The sequence below is a fragment of the Physella acuta genome, unplaced genomic scaffold (genome assembly GCF_028476545.2).
Source record: "Physella acuta isolate Inbredline_101_S28 unplaced genomic scaffold, ASM2847654v3 ptg001534l, whole genome shotgun sequence".
Taxonomy (NCBI): domain Eukaryota; kingdom Metazoa; phylum Mollusca; class Gastropoda; family Physidae; genus Physella; species Physella acuta.
Genome location: NW_026733049.1, coordinates 187,312 through 200,229, shown reverse-complemented (window position 1 = coordinate 200,229; position 12,918 = coordinate 187,312). Strand labels below are relative to the sequence as shown.

Below are 12,918 nucleotides of genomic sequence, written 5' to 3'. Positions count from 1 at the left end.
ACAGGTTGTGTAAGTTTAAGTGAGGTTTTGTGTATGCGTCTGTAAGGTTGTTTTTTGGTTAGTTCATGGTGAATATAGGTTAGTGTCTACAGTGGCGTAAACAGGAATTGGTCATGGGAGGTATTAGAACAACAACAATATATATATATATATATATATATATATATATATATATATATATATATATATATATATATATATATATATATATATATATATATATATATATATATATACCATGTATATAAGGTGGGGGTCCATGGGAAGAGTTATAACCCCCTTTACCCTACCCCCGCCAGTGAATGTCTATGTATAATATTTTTGTGTGTTATTGTGTGTGTATGCATATGTGCACATGTGTGTTTTTATGTATTTTCGCGTGTTCATTTTGTACTGAAACACCGGATGAAACAAATTGTTTGAGTGCCATTTATGACACTGGTAGAGGTTGAATCCATTTGTTTTATGGCTCTCTAGTCTAGCATTACATGTGCAGCTATCACATAGGAAGTAAATGAAGCAAAAACAGGTTGTTGGTTAAAACGGTACCTTTCTGTTTAATTCTCACGTCTGTAAACTTACCCTTTCGAACTGGTGCAGTTGCAGTAGAATTAACCTGTTCTTTGACATCGTTATTTCCAAGGAAAGTGTAGACAGAGCGTTACTTTCCCTTACGGATGTCAGTTACCCATCAGAGGGGTGGACTCAGGGACATCCAATGGACTAAAGCTAGCGACTCGATTACGATAAATTTGGGCTAGCAGGCCGTCGTACACTTTACCAACAGCCCACGCCATCTGATGTGTTGTGAATAAATGACAAAGCGATCTCTACACTATATCTGTTTTCCTATCCCCCCCAATCAAACCATATAACATGCAGTAGGTCTCCCATAATGACTAGACGTGAATAAAAATACACGTACACGAACATTTCAGTTAAATCCGACCTTTGTTAAATGTCACACAATTGCTTTGATACCGAAATATATTCTATTATTCATCTGATAGAAATTAACTTCAAACTAGGATGTTTCCAGTGTTTAGCCAAAAGTTCTCTAATGTAACCTCGACTTATACTTGACATACACACAAATTGCTGACTGCAGCATTAGCATTATATTACATCGGCTGTGATGTGGTGCAAGGTTAAAATGTGGGACTTCACCGCAGTGAACGCTTGTTCGAAAAATTTCATTATCTAGGACGCGGACGTACAAAAACATTAATTTATTATTTGATATAGGCTGCTAGCGCAGGTGTAGGAGTTTATTTTAAGAATATTATTCAACAATATTATTCAAAAACTAAAAAGGTGCCATTAAAATTGTTTAAACAACATATATAAAAGCATAGATATAATATTATGGTTTTAGTTTGATCAAAATTCTATGTCGTGTAGCACGTACAGTGTGCAGTAAGGCAACATACATTTCCCAAATATTTTTTTTCTTTGTTCGGGTTGCTGTGGACTTTATTTATGAGAATAAATTATGAAGTAAGTATTTTTTAAAAATGTTTACGTTTTAAATTTAATTCATTTAAATATAATTTTTTTAATGAAGCTATGCAGTTGTGAAATGGTTTGGCCACTTGAATCACAGCCTACTATCCCGGAGTCATTGCCCCACCCTCGGAGCAAATCCACGCCCCCCCTCCCCCTCCCCCGACAAAATACAATAAATATATAACTTGTATAGACAGTTTAACTTTAATAAATGTCGTCCCATCGTAACTTTTAAATGCGTCCCAGTGGAAATTTCAAGTGTCCCTTTCACCGTAGGAGAATAAGGTGTGTAAGAAAAGCGGATCGAAACAATGCTTTATGAGCTGTGCATTTTTTAAAATCAAGTTTCTAACTTATTTACAAACAGTCAACTCTTACTACGTGAATAAAATCATCCCACCCACTCTTTTAGCACCCAGTGGCTGGTAGTATTTATAGCATGCCTCATGCAACATGCAGCAAGCGAATGTCTGATGACAGACGACAGATGCGAGTTTTGGCTGGTCATCGAGCAGAAACTGACCATGATGTACGGCAAGGAGCTTGTCTACCCTAAAGACGGTCAGATATTTATCAACTCTTCCATCAAGTTAGATCGAGAAAAAGTCATCACCGCTGATGCGTATGTAGACCCTAAGTTGGTCATCACGGCTAATGGGACGATGCCCGGCCCTCCCATAGAGGTGAGGAGGTCAGCAGGACATTAGCTGCTTGATACACATACTGTATCTAGTTATCTTTAAATAACTTGTCAACTCGAAGACAAGGACACATTTAGTCGTGTTTATTTATATGGTAGACCGCTATACCGAATGTGTAAGGAAGAGGTAGATAGATAAACATTATCAACATACCAATAAAACTAGAAGGTTGAAACAGAAATTGATAGGTCATAAATATACAATCATAACTAGCGGACTAGAGTAGTTGTATACATATATCACTAACATAGTTCCAAAGATTGTATCTCTGATTTCATATTGACTATGTGTTCTTATTCCTCCACACCACACAAACACTCATTTAATTTTAGTGCAAGCAAACTACAGTAATGGGTTGGGATCTAATTTTTGACAAGTTTTTCCTCTAAACGAGCTTTTGTATTAAACAGTGTAAAGTAAATTTAACATATAATCCTACATAATATATATTTTCACAAGAGACTATGTTATTTCTTAAATGGATATTTGTTTTTAATCAATATATACATTTTTAGTTTCAACGAGGAATCTATATATATATATATATATATATATCTTCTGGGAGACGCTAGAAAACAAGCTGTAAACGCGCTCCCTACCATCCCCACCCCTACATGGTCTGGTGAGCTGTGGTTCACTCTAAATGTTTACAAACAGATCCGGGTTTAGTAACGACTATGAGGGGCAGATAATTTAGTTTGAAACGATTTTAAACGTAGGGGGGGGGGGGTAACTAAGTGGAGTTTACTTTAATTGAGGGGGGGGGGGGGGGGTGGGGGTTATCGTTCTTAACGAGCTACTTATGGTGTTTTAAAGAAATATTTTCAGTGGCAGCGTTGGTAGTGTCGAATTCAAACATTATGAATAACTGAAAAGTAATAAAAACAACTAAATAGCGGCGTATGATATGCCGCGGGTCGGATCGTTTATATATAATATTATATAGGCTGGAATGCATAACTAACCGTAAACTTAGTTTTTTTTTCAAATTTTATTTTTTATAATTAAACAACAATTATTGCTATGTCTTAAATAGTTACCCGTAATCGATTCTTTTGAAAGATGTCCCTTAATTTATTTGTTTTATTTATTTATTTTTTTTTTAATACTACTATCTAAAGAACTCAGCAATTATTGTTAGTCAATCAAAATTTTTTAGAAGTATGTTTTAATAAAGCTACCGTGTTTACACTTTCAAACAAAACCTATAGTTAAGTATTCAATTATTATAATATAATGTTTTGACACGATCACATAGCTAATATAAAATGTTTGATATAATTAATAAGTAATGAAATTTAAACCGTTTTATTGTGGTTTTCAAGCACGTCTTGATTACATTTGGTTAATTTAGATATTCTTCTGAAAGCTATTTCCCTTGAATAAAACTGGTATTTGGATTAACGAATGGAAGATAATTCATTGCTAAACTTTACATTAAAATTCCTACACCTTAGGTTAACCGCTAACTTATAAACACAATTTTAAGTTATTTGCTATTGTAAAAATTATATAGAGCAGAAGTTCTAAACGAAATAGTTTGGTAGTTTTTTTTAGCATTATCAAGTTGAAAAACAAATACATCCGTAGCCGTTGTAGATTGCAATCTATATATATATAATTCTCTTCTTGGAGACGCTAGAAACAAGCTGTAAGCTCGCTCCCTACCACCCCCACCCCTACATGGTCTGGTGAGCTTTGGTTCACGCTAAATGTTTACAATCGTAGAGCCAGGTTTAGTGACGGCTACTAGGGGCAGATAATTTAGTTTGAAACGATTTTAAATTTAGGGAAGGTAACTAAGAGGAGGCTGCTTTCACGTGGGGGGGGGGGTAGGGTAGGGGTTGGGGGAAAAGTAGGTGGGGGTAGTATCGTCCGTAACGACCTACTGATAGTGTTTTAAAGCAAATAATTCACAAATTATGAATTACTGAAAAGTAGAAAATAAAACAACTAAATAGCGGCGTATGATATGCCGCGGGTCGGCTCGTTATTTTGAATTTTGAAATTCCAGTAAGATATCAATTTCAATTGAATATCATAGATTTAGCTAATTCTTACTTGGCTGGTTTTTTCAAACTCTCACAAATCCTCACACTAGTCAATTGTAATTCTCTCACAAATCCATGCACAGGTGTATTGTAACTTTCTCACAAATTCTTACTCAGGTCTAATATAACAAGCTCACTAATCCCTACCTATGTCTAAAAAACGCTCTTACTAATCCCTACCTATGTCTAAATTGACTTTCCTACAAATCCACACACAGATCCAATGCAACTCTCTCACAAATCCCCACCTAATCTTAATTTAAACTCTCAATTATCCCCCACCCAGGTGTATGAGGGTCAGACGATTACAGTTCACGTGAGGAACGATTTGATCAGCGACGCCGTCACGGTCCATTGGCACGGTCTCCACCAGGTGGGGACTCCCTGGATGGACGGGGTGCCCTTCGTCACACAGGTAGGCTGGAGCTGATTACCCCCGTGTTCTACACATTACTCGTCTTCTCTCTTTCTTTATCGCACTCGGGAAAAAATGCCAGACAAACAAATGGAGAGAGAGATGCACATATATATATATATATATATAATATAACGCTGGGGGTAGTGTGTCAGTCATTCATTTCTTAACATGGATTGATATTTAATGTGTGTTTATGTTATGCGTTAGCGTTTTCGTTTGTGTTTTTTGTGTTTGCATTTGTGTTTTGCGTTTGCATCGTGTTTGCGTTTTCTTTTGTGTTTGTGTTTGCGTGTTGCGTTTGAGTTTGTGTTGCTCTTATGTTTGAGTTTCTATTTTCGTTTGTGTTTTTTTGCGTTTGCATTGTGCTTGTGTTTGCATTGTTTTTGTGTTTGCGTTTTTGTGTGTGTTGTGTTTGTGTTTTCCTTTGTGGTTTTGTTTGCGTTGTGATTGAGTTTCTATTTGCTTTTGTGTTTAGTTTTGTTCTGTTCCCAAGTTGGTACATTTAAAAAAGATTCACCATGGCGAAGCTAGTTATATATATATATATATATATATATATATATATATATATATATATATATATATATATATATATATATATATATATATATATATATATATATATATGTATGTATATGTATATATATATATATATATATATATATATATATATATATATATATATATATATATATATATATATATATATATATATATATATATATATATATATATTAGGATTGGAATGTACATACTTTTATATAGTACTATGTATCAACAATCCTGATAATATGTTTTCTAACAAAGGTAAATATATTTTATTTCGTTGTGTTCACTTCCATTTTTAATTTTAGTGCCCAATACTGCCCGGGTCAGAGTTCACGTACAAGTTCAAGGCCAGCCCTATAGGCACGTTCTGGTACCACTCACACATGGGGACCCAGCTCTCCTCGGGTCTGTTTGGTGCCTTCATCATCAGGGCCAAGGTCGTCACCAGGGACCCGGAGTTTGTTATGATACTACAGGTACACAGCGCAGAGGCGTAGCGATGGGGAGGGGGTGGCGGGGGGGGGGTGCGGACCGCACCGGGTGACACCATTTAGGGGGGTGTCACCAAAGCAAAAAATAGCAAAATATATAGAGAAAAATTTGAGGGTGGGGGGGGGGGGGGGTGGGAGGTTCATATCGAAAGTTTGAGGAGGGAAGGTGCAAATCGAAAATTGAAAGTTTGTCCCCGGGAAAGGTCGCTACGCCTCTGGGGGGTGACATCATTAAGTACCGCACCGGGTGACACCCGACCTCGCTACGCCACTGACACAGCGTATGTTATGGATACATTTATTTTATTTTATTAGGTACGGTGGTTCAGACACGTAGATTTAGACGTACAGACTAACTTTATTTGTATAGATATAGGCTTACCGTAGTTTGTCCAGCTAAGATTGGACATAACAGTTAACATTATTTGTATTATGGTACTGGTGTTTGTGTAAGCAGTTATTGAAGTAAAGGTTAACACAGATTGTATTTACGTAGGCATATATACGTTAACATTATTTGTACTAATGTAAAAGTAAACATTAATTTCTTATATAATGTGTTTTGTTCATGTAGGACTGGAATCACTTTATGGACGGTGACACCGCCTTCTTTAAGATGCTTTATGGTGTCTACGAAAATGGACACAGAGTTGCGCCAAGTACGTCATTTGATGGTGGGAAATTCAGGTGAGTGAATCTTAAAGGTAAGAAAACATACCGGAAGGTTAAAACAGAGCTGTTGTTTCTTAAAGAACATTTTATATTTTAAATTTCTGGTCTAAGTTAAAATGTCTAAATTCAAACTCACGTTATTTTAAGCCATTAATATAAAGTAAACACAACTCAAAAGGATTAATCTATATAATTGTGTAGGGAAGTTTTCGAATAAATGCTAGTGAACAAGATATATACAGTTTTTTTTAGAACATTAATTAAGTAAAGATGTGTGTTTCTGTGACATCGGCGTCTGAAGGGATAGTGTGGTCAGCAATATCCCCAGTGACCTAACCTACAGATCCGTGCGTGTAGGCCTATTCATTATGTACACAGAATGTGCATAGCCATTTTTTCACTCTCGATTTTAAAGATTTAATTCGACTGAACAAATTTCAGCCTTTTTTTCTAGAAACAAATTATTTAAAACATAAAATTTATCTCATAATACAATAATCTGTTACAGCATGTTTAAGATCCATTCCGTCCTTGTTAACGGTATGGGGCGGTTTGGTGACGTTAAGGCACCTTTAGCTGTTTTTGAAGTGGATCCAAACACAAAATACAGGCGAGTTCAAAGTTCAATTTTTGATAATCATAATCACATACGTGTGAGCTACGTTAGTTTATACAGTAAGTGTTGTACATATGTTAGCATTTATAGTTGTTTTTAATTATTTTATGATTATAATGTTTTGTTTTTAAATATCATAGGTTTAGAGTAATAGGAGCTACAAATAATTATCCGTTGATTCTGTCCATTGATCAACACACTCTGGAGGTTGTAGCTAGTGATGGGTAAGTGATCTACTGTATTACATGTGTAAAGGGAGGTGGGTAATCCAGTATGTTACCTATGTTTGGAGGTGGGTAATTCAGTATTACCTGTGTAAGGAGGTAGGTATCCAGTATGTTACCTGTTTATGGAGGAAGGTAATTAATTATGTTACCTATCGTATGGATATTAAGGGCATGATAGTTTAAACTAGTATTCAGTTACATTGTTCAACAATAAGCTGTATTGGTTAGTAAAAAAAAAAATTCATATTTTAAATTTCTGGTCTAAATGTCCACAATGCATTGAAATTGTTAATTAAAATTCACGTTATTTTTAGCCATTTATATAATGTAAAGGAACCACAAAATGATTAACCTATATCTCAGTGTACGGAAGTTCTCGAATACATGTCAGTAAAAATGATAGCTTTAGTTGTGTTTGTTAGAACATTAATGAGCCGAAATGTCTGTACAAAATGTGTGATATCAATTAAAAGACAGCGAAATAAAGCTTTTTAAACTGATGCTCGGTCCATAACACTGGTAACTTAATCTTAAAAACCCGACGGATTGTTTAGCAGATGAAGAAGAGTTCTAAAGTAGAAACTGCAGTTAGTTGACGCGGGTAGTCTTAATGACGAGTGGAGGAACTTACTCTAGAACTTTCGTTGTTTGTTGCGTCCTCTAATACACTGACAACAACGCATCATTCCATCTCTAGCACTAATTCTTACCCTAATCCAAACACTAATTCTAATGACAATACAGAATCTTGTACCGACCCTAGCTCTTATTATACACCAAACAGCGATAAAAAAAATATTTCCGCCATGACATACCGAACTACCCTGTCGTAGTACATTGAAAAAAGAAACAACTCTCGTACTAATCAGACAATATCATTGCCATCAGCTATCCCATCCACCCACAACTAGTGGACTCCTTTATCATCAACCCCGGAGAACGGTACGACTTTGTAATCAAGACTGACCAGGCTAATTTAAAGAACTACTGGATCAGGGTTCAGACTCTACAGAAAAAAGCAACCACCGGATGGGCTATTCTACGATACAGAGGAGCGGTCAACGGCGAGCCTGATTCACGGCCTAGACCATGCACAACCACTGATGTGTAAGTAGTATTCAAAAGACCACTGATATGTAAGTAAAATTTACACGAAAAATGCTCCCAGAAAAAAAAAACGTGCACATGCAGAAAAAAACGAATTTTGTAATTTTTATCTTCTATTTGTATATTTGTTTTAAGTATTTTAAAATTTCAGCATTCTTGCATACTTAAATACCAGTTTTCAAAGAAATATTATTTACAACTAGTTTGTAATTATTTCTTATATTTTTCTCGTATAAACTTATAATGCGTTCTATTTTTTCGTACTGTTTAAGCTATGTACAGCTTTGAATATTTTGACACCAAGGTTACCCACGTATTCATTAACTGTATTTTATTGTACGGAATGAGAATATCAAACCTCAATGCTATAAATCATGAATTTAATATTCATAAAAAGTAGAATAAGATCTTCACTGAATTTTGTGAAAATATATGGTTTTAAATATCGCCGCATTAAACAAATTTAAAGTATCGTAAAAAGACTTTAAAACCGCCAGCATACATTTCTCTTTCCTCTCTTAAAAAGACTTTAAACCCTCTTTAGACGTAGCTTTATTTGAGAGCCGGCGCTAAAAAGACGGCGCGTACTATTAAACTTTGCACTTGTATCACAAATCAATCGATAAAAACCGTAAAAAAATTAGGCAAACTTTCCATGGAAGCCACCATACTGAAGTGCTTGAATGAACTAAAATAGTAAGAAGCAATCTGATTGGCTGATATGATACTAGAAAGCCAATCATGTGGCTTCTATCACTGGTGACACCCGGCCGATAGATCGGCCCGGTCGTCCCAAGATTAAAACCGCGAGCGTATTGTTTAATTCTCCTTTCTCCCCTCCCAGATGCTACGTTCTCAACTGCCCGTTTTCATACTACCCATCAAATGAAAACACAATTTGTTTGAATTTCGACAAGATCAAATCTGCCGCCGTCAACAACCCACCAGGCAAGAACACGGAGGAAAAAATTGAGGAAATTTTCCTGAACTTCGCTTTTCCAGGAAACGGATATGTAGTACCAGGATCTGTCAACGGTCGGAGCTTTCAGGTTGTTGCTGTTGGGATGTAGTTACAGTTTAATTAGAGAGTATATGTTCAGGTGTGTGGGTGAGTTGTGTGGCGTGTGGAGGGTACATGTGTTAAAATGTGAAGTGTCATATAGTATGTGGTAGTGTGACGAAGTATGTGCATGTATGCGCAAAAGCGACGTAGCATATGGGGTCACTAAATTGGGGCTTATTGCCCCAATCAGACAAATCTTCGATCGAGCATTTGTCTCATTCGGGCACAACATATGTATTTTTACTGTCCCGTATATAGAGTATAGATGAAGTATTGTAATAGTGAACACCAATGAAATCAGATTTTGACAGATTTTGACGTTTTACACTTCCCTAATTTTTCGTGTACGGAATATAAAGGATGTATTGTTATCGTGCAAAACAAATCTAAATCGAGATTTGGACAAATTTTTAGCGATTTACATCATTCCGTAACTGAAATACTTAGTTTTGCAATTTACATTTGTTTTTAACTAAAGGGGTAATCTATAAATAACATCATTTAACGTCAAGCTATTTTTTTTTATTCCCAACGTGGTCCAGTTTCCCTCTGTGACAGCACTGACTGACCCTCAAAGTGTGACCAGCTACTGCAGTGATGACCAGTGTGGTGAGGAAAAGTTGTGTAACTGTACATACAGCATCAACCTCGAGGTAAGTAACATCTGTAACTGTACCTACAGCATCAGCCTCGAGGTAAGTAACATCTGTAACTGTACCTACAGCATCAGCCTCGAGGTAAGTAACATCTGTAACTGTACCTACAGCCTCGAGGTAAGTAACATCTGTAACTGTACCTACAGCCTCGAGGTAAGTAACATCTGTAACTGTACCTTTAGCCTCAAGGTAAGTAACATCTGTAACTGTACCTACAGCATCAGCCTCAAATGTTTAAAAAAATATCATATAAAATTCCGATGAACAAAAAGAAATATAAAAAATCTGACGCATTTTAATTGGTCCTTAGTACAATACCACATATCAAATGGTGCTACTGAACAAAGGAGCTGGAAGGGGCTGGACTCACCCCATACATTTACATGGTCACTCCTTTTACCTCGTCAAAATGGGATATCCAGAGTTTCATAATGAAACAGGTAATTGTTTTTACGAGGTTAACTAAGATTAAGATGTGAATATGGATTTATTTTCATCTTCAACTACCAAAAAATTCAACGTTTATTTATTAATAAAACAGATTATTCTATTTTCTTGTGTTTTTTTCTTATTTTTTTTTAATAAATTATTTGCTGCAATGAAACCATTTCGAAAAAACAAATGAAAGATAGTTTGGTCCGGTTTTAAAGGAAGCCACTTTGTTTAAATTCTGCACTATTGGCATGTGACAATAGCAATTTATTCGAACCCAACTTAAGTTTGTTTTTCATAAAAAGTTAAAGAACATTGTCTTAAATATTGTTTCTATATGTAGCCTACTGATTAATATTTGAATTTTTAATTTTTCGTTTAAGGTTTATTTGTGAGTGAAAACACGGACATCAACTGTACACGTAACGTCACAATCAAAAACAGTTTCTGTAACAAAGCATTTTGGGCTAACTCCACATGGGGAGGTAACAACATTGAGGGAATTGAACTGGATTACCCCCCAATGAAGGACACTATCGTTGTGCCAACCGGAGGGTAGGTTTCTTTTTTTTTACTTTCTCGTATACGAAGTATACAGGAAGTATTGTAATTTTGCAAAAATCGACGTTTTAGACCACCCTGAGTTGGAAAAACTAATGTCCGTATGTCTGTGTGTGTGAGTGTGTGTGTGTATGTGTGAGTGTGTGTGTGTGTATGTTTCTATGCGTTAGTAACATTAACGCCCGTTGTATTTTCCGATTCGCTGGCTAAACGTTTAGCTTAACTATAACTGTGTTAACCTTAATATATTAAGGGCAAAACAAGATTATCTCCCTTCGATAAACGTCATTTATTGTGTCATTTTTAATGCCCCCTACTTCATGCGTGTATTCCAGTCTTCATGTTTATCCCTTCAGCTTTATGTTTATGCCCTTATTTTAATTAATATAACTCAAGTTTCTTGATTATGTTTGTATTTCATAATACTGTCCCCTACAACATGCTTATTTACCTTACTTAATGGTTATGCCCCGTCATTTTGATAACGTCCTCTGTATCAAGATTAGGCCAGTAGTTTCATGATTATTGTCTTGGTAAATTTTTTTTTTACTGGTTTCACAATTATGTCCCTTGTCGCTTCTCAATGATGTTTTCTTACTTCAGGTACGCTGTGATCCGTATCAGGGCCGACAACCCCGGCGTGTGGTTCATGCACTGCCACATTGAGCTGCACCACGTTAACCGGATGGGACTTTTGTTCAACGAATCGTTTGACCGACACCCCAAAGTCCAGCCAGATTTTCCCGAGTGCCGGGACTACGTGCCGGTTGCGTAGTCTCTTGGTTTAGGTATTGGTGTTTACAACTTAGAACTCAGTGGGGTAGAAGTATAAAACACTGCGTAGCTAGGTTAAGACGTAGATTTTTAGAAGTATAATACAGTGGCGTAAATAGGGTGAGGCCAGTTATTTTTAGAAGTATAAAAACATAAAGGGATAGCTAGGTTAAAGGTAATGTTTTTTAGAAGAATAATTGTATTATAATTAAAAAAAAAATTGGACTTCACTGCAAAGTTAGGGTTTAAAAAAATTACTTATCTTAATGCAAATGTGTGACATTCCACTATCTAAACTCCCCAACTCGATCTCGTCAGTCGTCTAAAAATTCGTCCACCCCCCCCCTCCCTCACCAGATAAAAGACGCCATTTGTCATTGGACATATACCAGAGCTCATGAGGGATAAATTTGTATGGTTGAAGCAAGAACACAATTTTCAAGGAAGGGAGTCAGCCCTATGTGCCGCGAAGGTTGACGCCAATGATTTGATTTCAGGTGCTCCATACAAGTCTTCGTCGAGTATTTATCAGTGCATTCGATTATTTTTATGCAACACAACAACTGAACCTTAATGTATCATAAAATATTTATATGTTGTAATACTTTCAGAACATAAAAAAAAATAGGTAGATAATATACTTTGTTATTAAATGTATCGCTTTCCCACTCACACACTATATATATATATATATATATATATATATATATATATATATATATATATATATATATATATATATATATATATATATATATATATATATATATTCTGTTTTATGGATTAGCCGTACCCCAGAGGCGACCCTTCCCGGCGCCCGGGGACAAACTTTCGATTTGGACCCCGCCCCCTCAAACTTTCGATTTGCACAACCCCTACTCAAACTTTCGATTTGTTTTTCCAACCCATTTTGGAGTCCCCTAAGGTCGCCGCCCGGGGACATATGTCCTCCCCCCCCCCCCCCCCGCCTACCCCCCTCGCTACGCCTCTGAAATACCCACATTGTGCGTACGGCTAATTTATACAGGCTCTCCATGCAATGTTACCAGCTGAATTTCAACAATGAACTGAAATAGAAAAGTGGCCATTCAATA

General features: G+C 36.1%; 1 protein-coding gene across 1 annotated transcript; it reads left to right on the top strand.

Annotated features, from left to right (window-relative positions):
* The first annotated feature begins 2,030 nt into the window (after positions 1–2,030).
* LOC131928705 (uncharacterized) lies at positions 2,031–11,825 on the top strand. Its single transcript, XM_059284793.1, has 12 exons — positions 2,031–2,189; positions 4,545–4,673; positions 5,531–5,701; positions 6,291–6,403; positions 6,897–6,998; positions 7,145–7,228; positions 8,120–8,338; positions 9,183–9,387; positions 9,944–10,054; positions 10,368–10,497; positions 10,873–11,044; positions 11,654–11,825. The coding sequence occupies exons 1-12, from the start codon at positions 2,031–2,033 to the stop codon at positions 11,823–11,825; spliced, it is 1,767 nt and encodes a 588-aa protein (XP_059140776.1).
* Positions 11,826–12,918: the final 1,093 nt, after the last annotated feature.